Consider the following 23,201-nt stretch of genomic DNA (forward strand, 5'->3'; position numbering starts at 1 on the left):
AATGATCTGTTCCACTCCATTTAACCATGTAGATTTGAAAACAATGTGACAAAACCTTAAATATTTAATTAAAATACAGTGTTAGCTCTGCCTCTGAGCAGGGAAGTAGGAGGCATCAGCCCCATAAAGCTGTTGTCTGACATGAATGACAGCAGTTGGAAACTGAATTTGAGAGCATTAGGGGATTTCTTGATATGAAGGAAGTGAAAAAGCTGGCAAGAATGGACAAGGAAGCACCAACAGACACAAAAGAAACAGGGAAGGTATTTTCTAGACACAAAGCTGGGATGTGATAGAGTGGGATGGGTGGGTGATACTGGGATCCATGTCCCACTGGGACACTGGGTGATATTGGGTGATCCATGTCCCACTGGTGATGGCTGTTCAGCTTATGACTAAAGCAGGCTCATCAAGTCAGATTCACAAGTGCCAGCTTTTGACACATGGTTGGAAGTGTCTACTCTTAACATGCCAATTCTATTCCCCTCCATTGGGCTGGCTAAAACATGGACCACAGACTGGAGCATCCGGACACGCCATCCTACAACAAAGGTATCCAAGTGCAAGCTGCTGACTGCTACTACCCGTCCAGCCCCTTTCCAATGGTGTCAATTATCACTCCTGCCTCCCCAGCCAGCCTTAAATCCCTCCTGAACATCTGCATAAATACATCTGAAGTGAAAGACATGCTATGGATGGGTTGCAAAGCCTCATTTCCTCATCTATTTGCCTTAAGTTGAATGTGCTGTGACTTTAATTTTCTTAAAAGGAAAACAGCCTGCAAATACAAGTTGCTGAACATCTTAGGTAAATGTACCAATTAGCAACTACCATGTATATTCACATAAACATTAACTACCATCTATTCAACACGTTCCATAACCCCAAAGATAATAATGATTTCCTTTTGATCCATAAAAGCATCACTCTGCTCAATCAACTCTGTGCAGCGGCTCTGAGCTCTGACGTACACCCCTGTGCCCTGGGACTAAATTAGGTTTGAAATCTTTAGCTCTAATTAAATAACATTATTTCTTTTGTCTGGCTCCAGCAATGTATTCTGCCTTTGTGACACAAGAAGGGAGCCCAGGTGAAGGAGGGGAAGGTGACATGGCTTGCAGAGGTTCAGGACATATCAATTCAGTAATGCAGAGTGGTTTTTGTCCAAGCTTTTCAAGAAAGATGCTGTTTCCATTCACTTCCCTGAAGCCACATCCATTCTGGGAAGTCATACTGGTGCAGCCTGCTTTTTCCCAGCACTTTGCCAGGCAGAGCCCTTCACCTTTGCCAGCACTACTCTCCCTTCTGCCACGCAAAACGGGTCTTTAGGATATGTTGGGAGCCATCTTCTGTTTGCAATCCCGTACAACATCCCCTTGTGTTGCTCAAGAATAAGTCTAATTACTGAGAAACACATGATGATAAAGCCTAGGAGTGAAAATAGATGTAGGGAAACCAGCCTTTCCTCAAGTGGCAGTCTTCCCCTTCCTACTGCCAAAGGGCACTGCAGCAAGGGTAACACACATCGCACTGATGGCACCAACACTCTTCCTATCCTTAAATTTATGCACATACACTCTTCAACCAGCACGTATGTTTGCAGAGCTGAAGGACTAAACATTCTGTACCTCTGTTGCTCATCCCACAGTTGCCATATTGCCCAAACAGTTTCCTTTGCTACCCTTCTCAGGATCAGGATGCAGCATGATGGATTGATTTCCAGTCCTCTTGATTTAGCAACGAAACATTTTCTCTCACAAAGCAACTTGGTGTGACTGTCAGCACAACAAGAGGCAAATAACCTACAACATGATGGGGAGATAGGACTCACCGAGAACAGTCAGCCGGGCAGGTCTGGATCGGATGGCTGCTTGGATGGCCTGACATTCATAGACAGCATCATCCTGAAGATCAGCTCTCAGGATTTTCAAGTGGTGCTGTCCAGACAGGTGGTCTCCTACAACCAGGTAGCGTGGGTAACCTGCAGAGCAAAAGGCACGAGTCAGGAGGCAGCAGGACCCATCAACACAAGGATAAAGAGGATAGAGCATGGGTCCAGAGCCCCCCAGATCTGGGAAAAACATGGAGTCTTGTAGTGTAAGGCCATGGAACCAAACGAGCTTTAAGTTCCCTTCCAACCCAACCCATTCCAAAACAGGCTGCAGGTTTTGTACTAAGAGCTCAAAAAGAAAGAGCTGATGAAGGAGTAATTACTGAAACCCCTAGGAAAACGTATAGGCTTTTCCCACCAGGAAACCCATCACCTCCTGCTGCTCTGAGACCTGTCACAGGATTGCCTTAACTCCTATACACGTGCTAGTGGTGAAACCCTGAAGCACATCCACTGTGATGTGTGTGATGGTTGGGCAGGGCTCTGTGGGGGTACCAACAGCTATGCCCAGCCTGCCCTGTGTTCTGCAACATCTGAAGCAGCACAGAAGGAAGAGCTGCCATCACCCCATCCCTCTTGGCCCTGGTGATTAATGCGCTGCCTAACGCAGGCAGCTTGGCACGCTCTTGTGTTTTTGTTGTTTCCCCAGCTATCAACAGCAGGATTTGCTCTCCTGAACCGCAAGAAATACAAATGATGGGTTTGTTTGTATTTAGCTAATGAGATCACTGGCTGAGCTGGTATCATGCGAGCTGGCAGTTCCTCTTGCTTAAAGCAGCCCCAGCTCTGTTAATTGTGGAAGTCATTCACACAGGCTACGTGCTGCAGTGAAGCTGTTGTTACCCATCCGTGTTGCAGGGTCTTGCATTGGAAGCTCAGCTCTCTAATGCATGTAAAAGTTGCAGCATGGAGCTTTGAAAACCAGCTGAAGAGGGGACTGCTCACTCAGGCAGGTCTGAGAAATGAGTAATTACATGTATTAAAGAGGACAAGATAAAGCAAGCCTTGCATGTTAGAGAAGAGTAGGGTCCCTGGAGGCTGCACAACACCAATCCTCCCCTGGTATCTGAATGCTGCTGCTTGCCTGGAAGGAAAACCCTCTCTGTGCTATGCAGAAGTTGAGCAGAGGCAACGTGTGCAACCTCTGCCATGCTCAGGAGACAAGGCTGAAGGGCTCAGCACCTACCCAGGTTTCTGGCAGTCAAGCAACCACTCTCCATTGGTGATGTGAAATGTTTCACTAAAAGCTTACTATTTTCAAGCAAAATATATAGAATAAACTGTATGACCCCTTCACTGTTGTTTCCGAGTTGCACCAAGCCCTCAATCCCAATGCACATGTGGGATTAAGGAGCAAGAAGTCTGGGGAGTTTTGTTAGCAGACTGTAACTGCCAGAAGCAGAGCTGAAGGAAGCCACAAGTCCTTGTCATCTCCGCTGGGCTGCAACAAACAACGTTTATGTGAAGCCTCTGCAAACAGAGACTTGTTTCCTTTCTTGAGAGTGCCCAAACAAGCACTTCTGACATCTACAAACACTTTCAGGCTGTGTTTTGGAAGCATAACATCCCTTTCCTAAACCCAACCAAAACAAAAGCAATGCTTTCCAAAGGGTCAGGTTACACCTGCAGGGAAACCAGCAGTTTGGGTTTGAGTGAGGGTGAAAAGAGGTTTGTTCAGTCCCACTTTTAATGCTACTGTTTGAGCTAGCTGGAGGGGTTTGTAGCTGAAATAAAAGCACTCATCAGCCTCCAAATACTGTGGCTGCATCTGCGCTGTTGAGCAGGGATAGCTCTACTTATCATGCTTAGGTAAGGTATTATCCCGACTTACTGGAGAGGTCCCGTCCGACACCAAGGGCAAGCCCATCTTTAATCCACAGCACGATGCCGTTGTACTCGGGGATGGCACACAGCAGTGTCACAGGCTGCCCAGCAATCACCACTTGGTCCTGGGGCTGCTGAGTGAAGGAGGACGCTTGACCTGGAAAGTGGAACACAGTAGGAAGAAGAGTTCAGTTCTCCAGTGGTTTTCCATGTGATACATTGGGATGCATCAGCACAAGAGGCACCTGCTGCAGCATGAACCCGAAGCTGTGTTCTGCAGTTCTGAATTACATGGTCACTTATTACCCCCTCATACACTCAGACAACTATTTACAATGCTTTTCTTCCCTGGGGGACAAATGACACAGCAAAGAGGTGCCAGGCATTTCCTCTACCTACTGTGGTGCTAGTGTTTTAGCCATCGTGATCAACAGCTGGAGAAGCAGCAGGCTTCAAGGCAGCAGTCATATTTTGATTGCACCTAAGTATAGAACCACAGACTGGTTTGGGTGGGAAGGGACCTTAAAGCTCAGACAATTCCAACTCCCTACCATAGGCAGGGACACCTTCCACTAGAGCAGGTTGCTCCAAACATCATCCAACCTGACCTTGAACACTGCCAGGGATGGGGCAGCTGCATAATGAAGCATGTTTTATATTCACACTTTGAAATACATCATCATTCCTTGGGTTTGCCACAGTTGAAAAACATTGTAAGGGTTAAATCCTACTTGTGAGACACCCCCCCTGCAGTCCTGCATCCAGTTCTGCAGCAACACCACAAGGAAGATGTGGAGCAAGTCCAGAGGAGGCCATGGAGATGCTCCAAAATCTGGAATACCTCTGCTATGGAGAACGTTTTAATACCAACACCAAACACTGCCATAGGACCCCTAAACCCACCATACTCCTGGGGTATCTTAGGGAGACGGTTTGTTGTGCTACAAGCTTGTGCTTAGTGCCACAGTCAGATGGTAAAAGGTTCTAAATGCAAAGCCATTCCAGGCTGAATGGCTGATACCTGAACACTTGTCAGCAGGGTCCTTTGTGCTAAGCACCCAAATAGCGCTGTCCCTTTGCCAGCACTTGAGCATCTTGGCCTTATTCTGCATATAAGAGAGATCTGAAATACGAGGAGCTGGGAGCAAGGCAGAACAACTGGATTGTGGCTTGCTGTGTTACCCGAGGGGTTCTCAGGCTCAGGAGCCTTGCTGTGTGAATTATCAGCCCACACCAGGCACAGCATCAAAAGCCCCCAGCCCTCAGCTGAATGTCAGTTCAATGCCCAGCATCATACCGGGCTGAAGAAAAAGCTTCTCTTTAAAATCAATTTGTTAAACCAGGACAAGTCTCCTTGTGAACCTCCCCAGATCAATTCAATCCTAATTTACATTAACTCAGTTTAATCATTGACTGATGATTAATCCTAAACCAAGGTTAAGTGTGACACAAGTTCTCACAACTAAACTTGTTTCCAAATGAGTTGGCAGGCCTTGCCTACAGGACAGAGCTACAACACTCAATCATCTTCTAACTTAAACTATTACATTCCCCCCATGTGAACACTTCTATTTCTATTTCATTTAGCACAGCTTAGCTTAAACTTGCTCTTAGGCACCTAAAGATGCCCGGGGAAGAGCACAGCCATCCTTTCTAGATTGCTACTGGTTTACATACGTCAGGTTAGAAAACCCTGCTGAAATCTTTGCAAACCTCCCTGCAGCATCCCAACACATCCCGAGGACGATATTCCTAGGTATTTGAGGTCCTACCTCTTCATCTTCATCACTGGTTACTGTCAGTGCAGTGCTGCACACACAAAAGGTTTATCCCAAGGCAGATTCCAGTTCTTCCTGCTGGGAAAGACCCCACAACCTTGGTTATGCCAAACTGAGATTTAGAAACTTGATTGCAAAAGGAACATTCAATCACCTCTGTATTGTATTCGGACTCCAAAAGGACACGCGCTATTAGGGAAAAGTGTGGATAAGAGTGAAAATGAGGGAAGGAAGCAGGAAAAAGAGCATTTTGCTTCGTTGTTTTGTTTCTCTTTCTTTTCATTACATATTTTCCAGCCGCTAACTGCATTTTCACGGCTCACTCCATAATCCTGACAATTCTCAAGGCAAGCAAGGACAGCGCCGGAACGCTGCAATAACCCAGGGAGATTGTTTCATCGCTGAGAATTATCAGGTTGTCAGCTGGGAGCTGCGAGAGTCATCAGGAGAAAGCAGAAGCAGAAAGTGGTGTCCATGCCCTCTGAATACGGCCATTAAGCAGAGGCTCCATTTGGTAATTGCTGTTGGAAATGAAGCTCTTTTTAGGGCTGGTTTGGGATGGGGTTTTTCTTGTTTCCTGATTTGTTTTAGAGAGCAGTTGATGGCTGTGGAAAATCAGAGCAAAATATGGCATATGCTTCCTGTCTTCCTTCCCTCTCTTTGCTCAGTGTGAAAAGCTGTCACTTGAAACCATCTCTTCATGGTTTAAGGCTCCATCTCAGCTACAAAAGCTCAGTTATAGAAGAGGAGAGATGGGGGAAGGACCTTAAGAGCATTACCTGGCCCAGTCCCTGCTCCACAGCAGGATCATCGCTCCCTAAATCACAGATAAAAAAGAAGCAGAGAAAATTTAGGGAGCATTGAAGGCAGAGCTCAAATCAGCTTAAAGCCTGATTACTGGGTTTAACTGGGTTTGGAAGATCAGAGGACCGTCCACGTTACGGCTTTCACCCTCTTATGTCTTAATGTCAAAGGAACAAGGCATTTGCAGAGAAGTTTTAAGGGAGATAAGGTACTTGACAGAAAATAACTGGAAATGGGGGGATTGGGAGAAGGTGATTTGTGAGTGCAGGTTAAGTGCTTTCAGCTACCAGAAAACGGGCTGAAACACGTCAATTGGGTATTTTTCCCATGAACATTTACAACATTATTACAAAAGGGTGCTTTGATTTCAAAGCAGGGTGGTTTGACTCCAACAAACCAAACCAAAACAAGCACTTCAGTGACCATACACAGTGCTATCAGTCAACCAGAAGACTCCCATTCTCTCCCTTTCCACTAAATAGGGTATTTGCCAAGAAAAATCCTGTTTTAACTATAACCTGGCTTTTCAAATCATACAAACATGGAATCGTTTGGGTTGGAAAGGACTTTAAAGCTGGTTCCAATCCTCTGCCATGGGCAAGGACACCTTCCATTAACCCAATGGATCCTTCCTGCAAGCATCATTGACAGTCACTCAGCACCAGCTCTGCCTCCCCCCGTGCATCCATGCTCTTCATCCAGCCGAGAGGAGATGCACCACACCGAAGCAAATATCATTACTCTGAATTCATTGTTGATTTCTTTCCTTTTTAAAAGCAACCAGATATGTAAATGAGATGCTAACCATGCCTCCTGGCCGCGTTCCAGCCTGAAGGCCAAGTCCTATCTGTACTCTCAAGCTGCCCTTCTGCTGAATGCAGGTTGGCAGCTGCAGGTTGACCCACGATTGTAGAGGAGGGCTTTGATGTCAGAGAAAGCATGAGAGGCTCTTGATCTCAGAGCCTCATCCTCTCCTGGTTGCTGCTTTTGCTTTGCTCCCCGAGGAGCTATTTACAGTGCCAGCAGACAGTGTGACCTGTTCCATGGTCCTGCAATCCCTGTCTTCCTGGGGGAAGTATCTCCAAAACAGAAAGGGGGGGGGCACTTCTCACAGCTATTAGGATCCTAAACGGCAGTAACAAACTGGGAGAACAAAGGAGGTATTGGGAACAGCAAGCAGGTGATAACGTTAACCCTGCTTTCAAACATCACAGGCAGGAGCCTTATGAAGTCACAAACATGTCATGAAAGAGTAAGGAAAAAAGAAAGGAGAAAGAAAGAAAAGAGAGAACACCTTTAGAACTCTTTATGTTTCCTTAATGGATATTGCACCTGTGGCTCCTGGGTTTCAATGTTTCTCTGTAATGTTGCCTTGTTCTTCCAAACAAAGGCTGGGATTCTGTTATGTCACACCATCAGCATTCCTTTCCAGAGAAGCCCCAACACCCATGGATGGTGAGAAGGACCCAAAATCCCATTTTCCAACCCAGAAAACAGTGGGAAGCATGTCCACAATGACATTGCCAGGGTCACCCAGAGCATCTGTGACACAGTGGCACCCTGAAGCTCCTTCCGTTGCCAAAGCCTGAGCTGGTGACTGGCTCTTCAAAGCTCTCTGAAGACTGAAATCTGTTTGCATGAGTTCCTGTCTGGATGATTCCAGCTTGCAGCCTCCTGTGTAAAAAGCAGCCTGGCTGCAGACAACTTGCTGCAGGAAGACAAGAGGCAAACGGGAACAGCAGATAGTTAAATTTTCATTACCCAGGAGAAGTGAGCATTGTAGTAAGAAGCAAGGGACTTAAAGAGGGAACAATGACTCATTAGAAATGGAGACATCGTGGATCCTTTTATGTAAGTGGAGCTTTGAATTTCCATTGTGTTCTGAAAAGAATTAGTCCTTTTAGTCGCGGAAAGGATACGAAGCTCCTCATAAAAATATTACTGTTCAGGAATGAAAGGCACAGTGATTACAAGTGGTGGGACATTTTCATTGGGCCTTGATGGAGAGAACTAATCCTTCCTCTGGCTCAGAGCTGGCACAACGTGCAATAGAAGGGTGATCAAGGGGCTGCTGCGTGATAACCAAAGACTGCATCATCTTAGAAGGGCTCCCCTTCAGACCATGTGCCACTGAGTGCCCCCATGTAAAGTCACAGCTGGGTTAAGCCCAGGTCAAACCAGGGTTGGTTTCTCACTATGTGATGCCTGGAGATAGTGGTTTATTGTCCATAGAGAGGACTGCGAAGGGAGGGTGGGGATGGCTGCGTGTGCACACCTTCCCCACAGATGAGGGCTTGTCTCTGTACACTCAATGCAGCTTCAGCTATTGATCCCATGACAAATGGGCTGGTTCACAGTGCTCAAAGGGTCTTCTCCAAGCCAAGGACAAGCAGCTACCTGCATAACGCCTACTGTGCTTGAAACCCTGCACCCACATTGATTTTTAGATGATGAGGAAAAGCAAGCAGACAAAAGCTTTACATTATTTACAACACTCCCTGGAATTGTCAGTCACTGGGGAAGCACAGAGCACACAGGGAAGAGCAGGCAGGCAGCACAGCCACTCATTACCTGCTTCTCAGTTATCCCCCCACTGACAGATCCACCCAAACCAGCCTTGAGAGGAACCCAGAAAGGAAAGGGACATCCAAGTGTCCCCAGGATGAGGGCAAGCTCTTCCTGCACCTCTGGAGAAGAAAAAGACTTAGGTCTCCCCAGATAGGAGCAGATGAATCAAACCAACAATGCTGTCCGCATTAGGAGACATGGAGAAGCATCCCCAAAGGAAGGTCACTTGTTGGTGATACATCATGTACTTCCTTTCAGCTTCATGGAATTAAAATGAAAGGTAGCTTGAGTTCAGCCCTTGCATAAGCTCACTGTTATTTTATTTTGTTTCCTTGGGGGGAAAAAGATAAAGTCCATTTGAACAAAAATGTCAGTTTGGCCTTTTTTAGTTTGACTACGTAAATCCAGCTCACATGGCTTCTGTGTGCTCTATGCTGCTGAATTATTCCATTTGAAATAGAAAAGCCCAACACCCATCAGTCAAGGAATGAAGCAGATGTATTGGAGAAGCAAGTGGCAGCCTGGTCCTTACGGATGAGCTTTAAGGTGCCTTCCAACCCAAACCAGTCTGGGATGCTATGATCCTATGAATTCCAGCTGCACAGCTATGAAAGGGAAGAAGCGGGCTGAATTTCTATGAAACCAAAGCCAAAACAATCCTGGATGCAGGGACCACCCCAGGAAAAGCAGTGCCAAGAGTGAGAACTGAGTTTAAGGTGCTCTGCTCTGCAGCTTGGCCTCTGGGCCATGCACCAGCTCCGAGCAAGCCTCATCCTGCTGCAATGGCTGATATTTCCCTAATGCTGCATAGACAAGACACATCAGCATCCCACTGTGTCCACTAAGCAGCTTCAAATGGGAGACAGGGAAAATCTGAATAAGATATTAGACCTTTTAGAAATCTTTTTGTCTATTAGTCACACAGGCGAGAGATCTGAACCCTCGAGTGTTCCACTCGCTTTGATACCCACATGAAATCCCAGCACTGCTTTCAAAGTCACTGTGAGTAGTTTGATCAGCCATGCAGAAAGGGCTTAAATGTCATCGTCTGCTCAGTTATTAGCTACCAATTGGAGAAGGTGTAAGAGTATACTTACTGTGGGTTATTTATTAGCAACCTCCTCCCTGCACCAGCTTGGAGAATTGCCTCTAGTGAGATTAAATACCTGTTAGCTACACCGATAGAAAACCAACTCATGCACTGCACCAAGGAATCAAAACTAAGCCATCCCCAAAAAGTTCAAGTCAATAAGTCCAAAACTTCAGTCTCCAAGGTTCAGGTGATCTTACACACTGAATTGCACTGAAGATTCCAGTTCAGTGTATTTAAATGAACTGCTTTAACAACCTCACGTGTACCTGCTGCCCAGGGAAAGCCAAGCTTGAAGCATTATCTTTTATTAGACAAACTGACAGAGTCAGGGAAACAATGAGAGGAGCTTTGGGACACAGAGGACTATTCCTGGTTGGAGATAGGAGCAGCAACCTGAATGAGGTGGTTTTCAGCTCTGGGGGTTTCAGCACCACAAGGGTTTGCTTTTGCAGCAAAGAGGTAGATGAGGCTTTGTAGAGGGGGATAGGAGGCAAAACTCTTTGTGTTACTAAAGCTAATGGCTGGCCGAGGCTGCTTGGGATACAGGGGCGATGCCTCCTCTTCCTAGAAACAAGGGCAACAGCACCACAAGCTATTTGGAGCCCCTGGGCACAGCACCGATCAGCATCGCTCACTTGAGACACGCAATGCTTTGCTCTCATGAGCAGAGGGGAATAGATTTCCTCACATTGATCCCCCTGAAAATTGCCAGTGAGTCTAATACCTTGCTACCAGCACTGCTCTGGAGCCTGTTGCAGGATAATGAATTACTATTTGCTCTCTGTCAAGGTGCAGCTGTCCTGGCATAGCTCCACCACGGCCAGGCTGATGGGCTGGAGAGGAGGGGATGCTCCGGTGACTCCAGCCGTGGCAACTACGGCTGCATTCCCAATGTGAACTATCTGCAGCTGGCAGAATGCGTTCAGAATGGGGTCAGTGTGTCCTTAGCTGCAGGAGCCTTGCACAGACACTCCTGGGACCTAAACTCACCCACTGTAACTCCCAAAGGAGGAAAAGGAAGAGCTCCTCGTGAAATACCAGCTGATGCTCAAGCTATTGAGCAGTCTCCTGGATAAAATCCTTATGGATTTTAACCCTTGTGACCTTCTGGAATCTCTCCACAGCCCTGGGTAACATTCAATCCAGATTCATCACCTTATCCCACCCTTTCTTCCCAGATCAGGGAGGCTCTTTTGAAATACAACCCTAATAATCTCAGCTTATCTTTGAGTTTGAGGGCAAGCAGGACATTCATCCACAGGAAAACGAGGATGAATAATGCATTTCACAAAAGATTCGGAGAGTTCAAAGTCTTGCTCTGCCCCCAAGCAACAGGAAACTGTGCAGTCCATGGGGGGGGAAATCAGACCAAAGAGCTCACCTTGGGTCACACCACATTTCACTTCCACACTTAGTTTTCAGAATGTTATCACTTGCTTTGAGGCACAGAGAGATATCATAGAATCCCAGATTGGTTTGGGTTGTAAGGGACCTTAAAGCTCATCCAGTTCCTTGCCCTTGTCCAAAGCCCCTCTCCAGGTTTCTTGTAGCCCCTTTAGGTGCTGGAAGCAGCTCTGAGGTCTCCCCAGAGCCTTTTCTTGCCCAGGCTAAAATAAACATGAAGACCCATTTCAGAACAGAAAATGTAGATATTTAATCCTAAACCCACTGAAAGGCTTTGCTCCTTCTCAAAATAACTGCATGTATTGAGGTAAGGAAACACAAGAACAAATCTGATTCCTGCCCCTGAACATTGAGAGGTGTGAAACATTGACCACGTTTCTTCTGGGGTAGCTCCTAACTACACGATATTATGGATCCATTGTTGGAACTAGAAGATCTTTAAGGTCCCTTCTCAACCAAATCATGATGCACCAAGGCTGAAGACTCGCTCCAGCTCCCTGTTTAGCTGAGCTAAGAAGCAGGGTGAGATTGCTTCAGGTTGCGTTGCATGGATTACCAGGTCTGAAGATGAAGTGGAATGAGAATGAGCAGGTTTCTGCTGTAATTGTTGTTTGTTTGGATTTTGCCAAGCGGAAATGATTGTAAATATGTGCACTCCCTTTTTTACATGCAAGATTCATATGTAGAGTTAAACCAAATTATTCTGAAGAACAGCCTAAAGTTAAGCATGTGCAATGCACAAATGAAAGTGGCAGGGGAAAGACAGGAAGAGATAGGAGATGATACAATGAACAGAAAAGGAGCAGATCATCATTTGAGCAGGAGACGGTTCACAGTCATGCCCATCCTCTTTATCAGTGAAAGGTGTTCAACAACTATCTCCATAGGAAGCCTAACAACAGCTCCATCCCCTGAAAAACATTGCTGTACTGCATCCACAGACCCAGGGAAGTGCCTAGAAAGTGCATTTCTCCACTGCTCAACCGCTACAGAGGAAGTCAGTGACCTGCACCATTACCTGCAGCAACCGGCTCCTGGTTTTGACTTGGTTTTGCCCTATGAAGCCAAGAGCCATGAAAAATGAGAGGAAACATGGAGAGGCGCTGGCACAGGGTGCCCAGAGAAGCTGTGGCTGCCCCATCCCTGGCAGTGCTCAAGGCCAGGTTGGACACAGGAGCTTGGAGCAGCTGCTCCAGTGGAAGGGGTCCCTGCCCATGGCAGGGGATTGGAACTGGGTGAGTTTAAGGTCCCTTCCAACACAAACAGTCTGTGATGCTATGAAACATGATTCCAGTCAGTATTTATAGCTCTGCAACTGCTTTATCAGCCCATGTGCACTCTTGGTAGAAGCCCCAGGCTAATGGACCCAACGACATCTTTACTGTACTGCGGAAAAGAAAGCACGTGTCAGAAAGGGACTGGGATGTGTTTAAACACCAGATTTTGCTCTTTGTTCTGTTACTATCTCCTTCTCAATGGTCCTCACTGCAGAGTCAATGGCTTGCTTGTACAAAACCCCAGCCCAGGAGAAGATTAGCACACTCCAGGCTGCTGAGTTAATGAGCAGGTAATGAGAGATGCTCATCAATAAACCCAGCTGCTCCTGAGCACCCTCCTGGGCTGAGCCTCTATGCCTGCAGCACATAGAAAGCTTTCCATCCCATGACATGGCTCACTTAGGAGATGATGTGCTCTCACTCCAAAGCAGACAAACCCTTGGCCCTACACAGTGAGGCAAAGCTTTGAGAGAGTTTATACATACACAAGCCCCTTTTCCTTCAGGTTTTGGTGGGAGATGCTTTTCTACCTGGTTTTCCTCATGGAGTTTCCTCAACCAGGGTTAAGAGCAGGTAGTATGAAGTTGGAAGTCAAACATGAAAGGAATTGAGTTCTTTTGGTATTGCACTGTCTTACAGCAAAAATGTCTCTCAAAGGATTCCCCCCTCTTGAAACCTGATGAGTCCACAGCTGGGGATAGAAATCCACAGGGTAAAATGATAATATATACATAAAGAAAGGCCTCTTTTGCAGCTTCAAGCACAAATCTCAGCTGCGGGACCCTGCTTGGGCTGAAATACTGAGGAATGGAGATAGAAAAGTCCCCAAACGAGCAACAGCCACACATTTAGGACCACCTTCCTTTATGGCTTGAGGAAAAGCTTCCTGCCTGCCCCAAGGCAGGAACATAACCTGTTTAAGGCTTTAGAGAGAGAGGCACATAACCATCATCATAAGTTTTAAGCAGCAATGTGCAACACAGCGCCTTACAGACTCCTATAAATTACTCAGCACCCGGCTGCCAGCTCAGCCTAAGCTCGATATTGCCTGCAGTAATTATAAGGATCAAATGCAGTTTATCTGCTTCATATTTGTGTTTCTGTGCTCTCTGGTAACTTATAAATGTCATTGCAGTGTTTATTTGTTATAATGAAACTTAATGATGTTTGAAACCAATGGCTCTGGTTGTGGGCTGCAGGTTTGAAGTAATCTCTTCATCTCAGGAGCAGGAGGCCCAAAGATAACATTAAATTACCCTATAGGAAAGGAAGATGTATGCAGACAAATATGCAGGCCTGTGTATTATTCATTGGAGAGATGACTAGCAATGAGCTACAGCGCCTAAGGCTGCGGACTCAAAGCACTGTCACCCAGCGAAGGCAAATGTTCTTGTCCAAGGGGAACTAGTTGTCAAGCCAAAAGCCCCAATGCATCTCAATCTGGTTTTATTAAACCTTCTAAGGCATGCTGGGATGGTTTAGTGCAGGATACCAGTGTGAGATGGCTGGCAGGGAAGAAATGAGGTGGGGCTGCTGTAAAACAAAGCGAAGTCCAGTAGGAGACAGAGAAACTGGCTTTGTGAGGCTTCAGAGGGGATGGGGAGTACAGGGTAGCAGCAGCAGTACCCGTCTTGGCCAGATGCCTGATGCTAAAGGCCCATTTCCTCCTATGCAAGACCCAGCATAAACTTTCCTTGCCTTTGCTTCAGGCACTGCTCCTTGTCTTCCCTTCCTCTGAATAATTTCCTCCCTTGGTTTCTATTGCTGCATGTATTTATAGACTCTGGTCGTGTCTCCCCTTGAGCCTCCTCCAGACTATATAAATTTACCTCCTCTAGTCGCTCCTTTTACAACCTGCTCTCTAATCCCAGGGCCATTCCCACCACCACAGTTAGTATTCTCCCTGGCTTTGCTCCATGCTCCCAGGGCTGCAGGGACCCACAGCACACTCCGGTACCAGTCACATCGCAGCCCACGTGGAGCTGCACAATTACTGATGCCTTATTACCTTGGGATCTGCTGAAGCAAAATGCCTATGGCAACAGCCAGGAACATCTTCCCTAAGCTCCCTCCTTGCTGTCAGGAATGAGGTGTTACACAGGAGAGCCAGCACCAGAAGGAGCTTTAAGTCCTGCAACACAGCCCAGCTTCAGCGCCTTGGGTTTTTGAGCTGCTTCCCTTCCCATGGGCTGGGCTGATGCTCTCTCAAAGGCTCAGCACAGGCTGTATAGCTCAGGAGTAAAGAAATAGCACCACTACACCCATCCCCACTAGAGCAGGGAGACATTGAGGTCTGCAGCAAACTGCAGCCCAGTTGGTAGTTCAGGGAAGTCTGGCTTCATGGCTTCATCTGCTTCTCTTGCACAAGGTCAGATAGGTCTGGAAGCACCCAGTGCTGCAGGTATCTGTCCTTAGCAGCATAGGTCCCACCCTTTGGTCTGGATCTAAGCAAAGGGTGAGATATTGCACTGCCAGGAATCTCTCTGCCTCACAAGGCTCTCGTGCCAACACATTCCCAATCCTTAAATAACCCTGGAAAGGCTAATGTCTGGAATTTCACATGATTTTAGGGAAAGATCATGGAATCACTGACCAGTTTGGGTTGGAAGGGACCTTAAAGCTCATCCAACTCCTGGGGACCTGCAGCACAGGTAGGTAATTCCTAGAGAGGTCAAACACTACAAGCAAATCCCTGTCAATACATTATTCACTAACCAACAGAAAAGGCAAAACCAGAAAGGCCTGGGTAAGTTGATTAACCTCATCTAAGCACCTGCATTAAAACCAGAAGCTATTATTGGCAGACACATTACCTGATGACAACTGACGAGAGAAATGAATCTTCATTACTTGCAATCATTACACCCAGCCATAGTGAAGCTCCTGCAAGGATGGCACTGAGACCCCACCTCGAGCAGACAGGACCTGTCTTTCCATCCAGGAGCACTGCATATGAACTCACCTACACAGAGCTTCTCACAGCACCCAGAGCCTCAAGACTATCCAAGAACCGACCTGCTCTGATCCTGCTTAAACCCTCTGTGACATGGATTAATGAGAGGGAGAGGACTACACAAGGCCACCAGCAATGACCTTGCCTGCAAACCCTTGAGAAGGGAGTTAATGCCTTGGCTGTGCAAGGAGGGGCTGGGATGCTGCCGTCTCCCAAGCAGCTATTGAAACAAACAAGCTGACAAATGAGGCTGCCTCTTAATGAAGCCGAAGCCAAAGTCAATACTCGGCCCTTCTATCAGGGCACAGATCAAAGATGGTCTCAAGGGCAGACGCCCTTGGTGGGGGTGGGATGGTTGTCACTCGGAGGAGGGAAGGGATGTCACCAAAATGAAATGGAGCAGGCTCAGAGGCGGAGGGACACAAGGGCAGCTTGCAGAAGATAGGGGATGGGGGAAGCCTTTATTCCAGGCCTCCTGTGCTCCTTTCAGCAGGTAAATTTGGTTATCCAGATCCTGGTTCTTTCCTCTGCTGTCACAGCTGCATCCTTCTGACAAACCCATATCTCAGGTGTTTCCTCTGCAGAGGCTTTCCTGATCCTCCAGCTAACAAAAGACTGAAGCAGGGAAGGATCAAGGTTCCCCCTTCTGTTTTCAAGTATTTGGGGGTGTTAATAACCTTCAAGTTCATCACACCTGGGGGCATTTTCTGCTGTAGAAAAGACAAGGGCAGGGAGGGAAATAGGGACAGGAAGGAGGGAAAGAACACACACAAAAAAGGAAGGAACAGCACAGTAGATAAAGGTATGTCTTCCTCAAGAACAAACAGCCCAGACTGTTCCCAACCCTTGCTGCTGTTCCATACCCCAGCTTTAGCTGGCTTAGGATGAGAGTTCCTGAGGCAGGGATCGCTTCTCTCCCTATTTGTACTGCACTCAGCCCACTGTGGACTTCATCCTCAGCTGAAGACTTGTGCTACCATGCCAGCAAATACCATTATAGCTCCTGGCCATACTGTCTATATCGGCACATCCACTCCTCAACTGAACCCTGGTCAGAACCGATGGCAACAAGGATCTGGCATACTTCTCTTCAGGTCAACCTCAGTGTTTCATTTAGCTTCTAAAGAAGTCAATTCCTTTCTCTCTTTCTTCCTTCCTTTATTTTACGTCTCAAAATACATACCATCTCTCATGAATATTGATGAGGATCATTAGTCACTGAACATTTCGCTTCTCTTCTCTTTCCCCCTGTCTATATAAAAGGTTCATCTTTGTAAAAGGGGGAAAGAAAATCCATCTCAAGTTATGTCTCTGGATTAGTCCCATTAATGCATTTATAGATTGAGTAAATACTTATGGGAGCCAGTAGTGGGCATAAAAGGGTATATACAGACCCCAAGACTGCTGCTGCACCCGAGCATGATTGTCCTGGTCTGTGAAGGAGCAGATTAGCAGCCCTGAGCACTAAATACTTGTCATGTTGGCTGCCCAGCCAAGGGGAATGGCAATCACACTCCCCACCCCACAGGCTCCTTACCTATCTGCCTGTTCCTTCCATCTTCATCAGCCTTAACCTGAATGCTGCTAACAGCCTTCAGTTTTATCTAGTGAATACAGATGGCAGGGTTTGGCCAAGTACATCAAGCAACTTAGGGAGAAAAAGATCAGGACTTGCAGCACTCAGCTTGATACTTGACAACAATATTTCACTATTTCCTTATGATAAGAATGGATTTTTAGGAGACTTGAAGAAATGCCAGCCCAAACAGAGCGTGATAATGCAAAATAAGTATCTTCCAGGCAAACCCAAAACCCACTTCATTGAGAAACAGGAATAAGTTCATTTTGTTGGCCTGAAACACGCAAGTTCTTCCTATTTGTCATCAGAGCTATGAACTACAGCTATCTTACACTGGTCTTGTAAGAAAGGAGCTTCATCATACAGCTTGGGACTGCAGAGCAGAGGTGATGTTATGTGACCTAATGACACACAGGGAAACCAGCAGGGAATGGAGCTTCAGAACTGTTTCAGCCTTTTCATATCATACCAAAGCTACGGGCTCTCTTGTGAAGATGAAACCCTTCTGGTGTCATAGGCACAACATCAGTTCCCACCCCATAGCACGGCTTTAGCTCGAAATCCTCTAACCAGTTGTGTTTCTGCTCACAGCTGCACAGTTGATTTGTTTCTGCTGGCTTAAGGTCTGTTTTAATGGCAAGCCTGGCTGTTTATCAATACAGAGCGTGTGTCTCAGCACGGGACTTCAAGACGCAGTGGTTTTAATTGATATTCTAAGTGGTGGCAACTTGGTATTGCTTCATTGCTCCAGCCTGTGAGGCTCCGACCTGGCTCTGCTTGTGGAAAGCAGGCACGTGTGTCTGTCTCCAGGGGAAGGCGGTTAGAGATCCAGACCTGGAAGGAACAGACCCTGTGTTTCCTTGCAGCAGACCTCATAATGACAGAAGAGATGCTCTTTTCCCAGCCTTCAGTAGGGATATACTCTCACACTCCTGCCCCTTTCCCAGATGGAAGTCTGGATCACTGTCTTGGAAGCAATGGCTTCCAGTTACTTCAACAAGCTGCAGGCTGCCTCACGGTCATGCTATCAGTTTATGCTGGGAGGATTTATGGCATCATCAGAACCTGACTTGATGGCCCAGCCATACCTGCGTGTCCAGGTTCTGGTCTGGTGGACACCACGTTGACAGCATAACCTGGATTGCTGATGAAATCCTGCCTGCCAACAGCATCTCTGGCAGGGTCCCATGGGCACAGAGGGAGGAAACTGAGCAACAGACCCCAGGGCTGCAGCAACAGCTCTGCAGAGCAGGGAGAAGTATCAACAGAACTACAGGCTCCGATGTGAACTAAGAGGGCAGCCTGGAGGCAGCACAGAGATGGGAAAGCCAGAGTCACCCTCCCTGGGAAGAATCCATGTGCCTCTTTTAAGCTATGCTCCTCCTGCCTCTGACAATAAACCAGCCCTGACTCAATGGAGAAAGCAACACCAGGAGGTGGCCACCAGGGTAAGGTGAAGTACATAAGGTTGTCTCTGCCCTTTTCAGGTGCATTTTACAGGACAAGTTCTTCCCCACCGCTTGCGTGTTCTTTTAATGTATGTTCCATTTCAAATGCCGTTCAGGACCTAAAGGGGAATGCAAGGGCAATGGAGTTCAAGTAGCCAAGATACTCTGAATCTCATCCCAGATATTGATCTGTGTTTATTAACCTAAGATTCCCAAAGCATCTTTAGCAGGTTCTCTAGTCCCTGCAAAGGGAGGGAACACAGATTCCACGTGATCCCACGTTCTCCCATACACACCTGCAGGCTGAACAGCACGAGAAGCAGCTTCTGGATTGTCTCATGCCACTAAGGGAGTGAGGAAGTATTGTATTCATTTATTGAAGACAACGCAGCAATAGCTTTCCACAGGGGCCACTGCTCCAATCAATAGGTAAAATTATACCCTTAGACCATTAACTGCTACAACACCACCACTGCCATAAAACTCTCAAGCTTTGCATCAGATTTATAACCAGTAGAGTCTCTCAGCTGCATCACAGACAACCAGAGCATCAAGGATGAAACTCTGCTCCTGCTATCCAAAGGGGTAGAGAGCAGCAGTAAGCTGAGGAGACCTGAAAGCAGGGCACATGGGATCGTTCTTTCAGCAGCATCCTTCTGAATGTCTAGGACTCACAAGTGAGGTCTCCAGGGAGACCTTAGAGCAGCTTTCAGTACCTAAAGGGACTACAAGAAAGCTGGAAAGGGGCTTTGGACAAGGGTATGTAGAGACAAGACAAGGGGGAATGGCTTTAATGTGACAGAGAGGAGATTGAGATGAGCTCTTAGGCAGAAGTTCTTCCCTGTGAGGTCCTGCATTACCCACTTCTCCAGCTGACCCAACCCAGACAAAGTTTCGCCTTGAAACTACACAAAAAGACAGCCCGCATCCTGATTTTTCCTCAGGTTTCACTTGCATCCCTGCCTTGTTTAGCTAACAGAAACACAAAGCACCACAGAAATATCAATGAGACCACTGCTGATAACAATGCATCTCTAACAACTTCTCCGGAGCTGACTGCATCCTCTTGCTTCTTCCATCTCTAATGCTTTTATCAGATAAAGAACAGCAGCATCAATGCAGGTTAGATGGGAGATGCCTTCCCTAATCAATTGCAATTGTGTCTTCATGGGGAGACACGAGTGACAGTGCTTGGGGTAAGGCAAGTTTCCCTGTCACCGAGCTGCCAAGCCATGAGGGGACAGAACCTTCATCAGCGATGACAGCAGAGTTAGCAACACAAGTCCTCACTGCATCCTGGAGGAGATCAGCTAATAAGGGACTCACCATTGCAGATCCCAGTAGATTTAGTGCCAGGGATGCTGTAGCTTTGAGCAAAGCTTTGGAGAAATCCCATTCCCAGGTTGTGGGCTGATGCAAAGCCTGAGGGCAAACTACTGGAAGATGCTGGGATGCTCCAGAGGATGTTCAGGTTGTGTATGGGCTTCTGAGTTCAATGCTGCTTGAGCTAAATCAAGTAACATGTTACAGGTCTGGTCCCAGAGGACAGACCTTTTCCACTGTTAAGCCAGAGAAAAGAGTGAAGTTTCAGCTTCCCAGCAGCACAGAGGTTGCTGGCATCCGTAGAGGGGAAAGGTTACTTGTTAGAGGGATAAGAGAGGCTGGCTCTGATTTATCCTTGAAGCCAAGGAAGGTTCACGCTCAGCCTGTGCTGTTACAGATGTAAAAGTGACTTTCAAGATCCAGATGAAGTATCCCCACAAATACAAGCAAGTCAGAAGCAGCAGCTCCTTGCTGGGCCACTAATGGGTGCATGAACACATCACTGCACCTCAGTGCCATGCTCTAGGAGGACAAAGCATTCACTGAACAATGGCAAGCAGCAGGAGGGGCATTCAAGCAGGGAGGCATTTGGAGCAGAGGCACAGCAGCTTCTCTCAACAAGACATTTCCCCCCCAAACAGCACCAACTCCATCCCACAGCCCCAGCTGGTTTCACTGCAAGCAGCAAGGTGAGGCCTTGAAATGGATTTCACCCATCTCAGCATCACTGCCACAGCACCCCACTGACCCCAGTGCTCCCCCCCTGCAATGCAGCCTTCATTCTTGCAAGGGCTGCATCTTCCCTTTGAGAAGCTATTAGGAAGCAGTCGAATAGAGAAGCATCTCATTGACAAGTCACTTGGCCCTTTAAATGATCTCTGAATAGTGTTTTCTTTTTATTGCTTTCTGCAGTGTAATAGCCTTGATTTCAGACTACTTGGGCTTATGATAAACTCCAGATCTATAACGCTTCTATTCTTGCCGTCTTTGGTCTCTCTCACCCACTTCTTCTTTATGTTTTTATTAAAAAAGGAAAAGATCCAGGAAAACAGATAGCAGATTAAAAGGAAAACAAATTGAAATGGGTCAAATGTATCTTGCTTAGATGACAGCTACCCCATTAGATACTTTTAAACAGGACAAATAACCCGTTCAGAAGCACAAGTGGGCTTTTACATTTATTCTAAATTACAAACCAAATGATTGCAGCCTCAAATGGAAGCACTGGCTAATTGCACTAATATCTCACTAATTCCAGCACCAAGGAACTGGGGGAAAACTAACGATTTCCACCATTTCACCAATTATTCAATTTAGACCAAGGTACATTATGCAGAGCCGAGGTTGAGCTTCGGCTCCATTTTGTGATCTATGACAAGGACTGGAATTCCAGTTATTAATAATGGAGGAGCTATAGTTATTCAAGGCATGGAAACAAGATAATTATAAGCCATAAAATCAGCTTTCACATGCGTACACAGTTCTGTCCCCACATGCCAGCAGAACCAAAACCAATTCATAGACTAGAGATACCTGCAGCTGAAGAGAAGAAACTGATAACAGAAGCCAGAAACAGGCACACTTCTGCCAGGCAGGGGCTGAACAGAACCATCCCCACTAGCCTTTAAGGGCTGCATGGAGAGAGCAGGTTGGTAGCTTTCCTTTCCATTCGGGCCACTAACCATCACCTCATGTCCCACCTTTGAGGTAAGCGGATGAACCTCATCCTTTTAGCATCTACATCTTCCCCCCACCAAGAGAACTCGGAGCTGTGCATTAGTCCCAGCACCTTTAAATAAGATCCCAAACCTGAACAGAAGTGTCAAGGTAAGATTTATTTGCAGCTCAGACTACTAAACTTAAATCCTCACCCTCCCTCCTCTCCATACTCAAGGCTGGGAGGTCTTATGCTGACCAACAGCCCCACATGGCCTTTAGAGAACACCATGGATTCAGAAAGCCCCATCTGAGCATATTTCTCCAGCCATCACCCAGCAGATATGATTTGCTAAGCAGCATCCTCTCCCAATGAAACACAGCAGTGCTGGTTGCTATGAGGAGCTGCAGCTCTGCAGTAATGGCTGCTGGCTTTGCTGTGCTTTGCACAGTGAATGGAGATGCTTCAAAAGCAGAAAACTGGAGATTTGGTTCTGCTTCCAGCTGATGGATATGAGCCAAGTGGGAAGCAGGGCTAGAAGCCAAGGCAGGAACTGCAGAGGGGGAGTTTGACCTTCCTTGAGCATCAATCAGTAACTCTAAACTGGTCCAGGAGAAAGATGCTACACTGAGCACTCAGACACAAGGATGAAGTCCACCCATCCCCTCCAAGCACAGGGGCCATCCCACTGAGATGCCACCTGTCCACTGCACATGAGGACACAGGAGCCAGCCAAGTGCCTGGATGGGGAGGAAGAGGAGGCAGGGAGCTGCCCCATGGGTTGTAACAGCTCCAGGCAGCCAGTGGCTGGTGAGAACAGTTGATGAAGGTGAAGGCTGACACCTCTCAGTGCTTAGTCGTTCCTGTTAGTAGCTTCATGAATGGCAGCCAGAAAGTGCCATAATTGCGGCAGTGATGCTTGCTAATGACTCCAGTTAGATCTGGCAGGAAGTCAGAGGCAGGAGAGGAGAAGGAAAATAGCAGGAGAGGGACTGATGCCTGAATACCAGCCTTGGACCACTGAGTAGGAACAAGGCCAGCTCGGGAACAGCTCCTATGGACAGGCAGGGACCAAGAGCAGGGAGAGATCTTACAGCACACCCCTGGCCTTCTCTTGGGAACTTGGGAAGGGAGGAGAATTGGATGTGAAGGGGAAAAGAGAATAGAAAACAGCCCAAATTTAGTTCAAGACCATTGGTGCTGAGTGGCTGAGGTGACCCACTCTATAGATACTACCTTTCTACTCCAAAATCCGATTGAGCCAGGGCAACACAAGCTATGGGGAGAACAGATAGCTCATAGCCAGGTCAGCATCACCTCCATGGCACAACATGTGCCTTGTGACATCCAAGCCCACAAGCCGTGGCTCCCACTGAACCCCTGTGGCCAAGGGAAAGCTGTTCCCAAGGAGGGATCCAGCCCCCGGTGAGCAAACAGCACGCTCCTGATTATGTATCTGTTTCTGAATGTTAACAAACAGTCAGCAGCATCTGATTGAGTGGGTTATTAGCAGAATGAAGACAGATGGTGGAGGATTAACTCTAACGCGTCTTTATTGCAAGGCCATCATTACAGACAGCTCTACCTCTCCCTCTGTCTACA

At 47.0% G+C, this 23,201-nt stretch overlaps 1 protein-coding gene across 1 annotated transcript in view; it reads right to left on the reverse strand.

Annotated features, from left to right (window-relative positions):
- The window catches only part of KIRREL3 (kirre like nephrin family adhesion molecule 3), a 263,163-nt gene that overhangs the window by 64,072 nt on the left and 175,890 nt on the right, over positions 1-23,201 (reverse strand). Inside the window, exons 3-4 of the mRNA XM_034069650.1 lie at positions 3,723-3,872; positions 1,832-1,981 (exon numbers count right to left, since the gene is read on the reverse strand). Of these exons, the coding sequence (XP_033925541.1) occupies positions 1,832-1,981; positions 3,723-3,872 (300 nt within the window). The remainder of the gene's footprint in view (positions 1-1,831; positions 1,982-3,722; positions 3,873-23,201) is intronic.

This window comes from Melopsittacus undulatus, chromosome 15 (assembly GCF_012275295.1).
Source record: "Melopsittacus undulatus isolate bMelUnd1 chromosome 15, bMelUnd1.mat.Z, whole genome shotgun sequence".
In the NCBI taxonomy this organism is placed as follows: domain Eukaryota; kingdom Metazoa; phylum Chordata; class Aves; order Psittaciformes; family Psittaculidae; genus Melopsittacus; species Melopsittacus undulatus.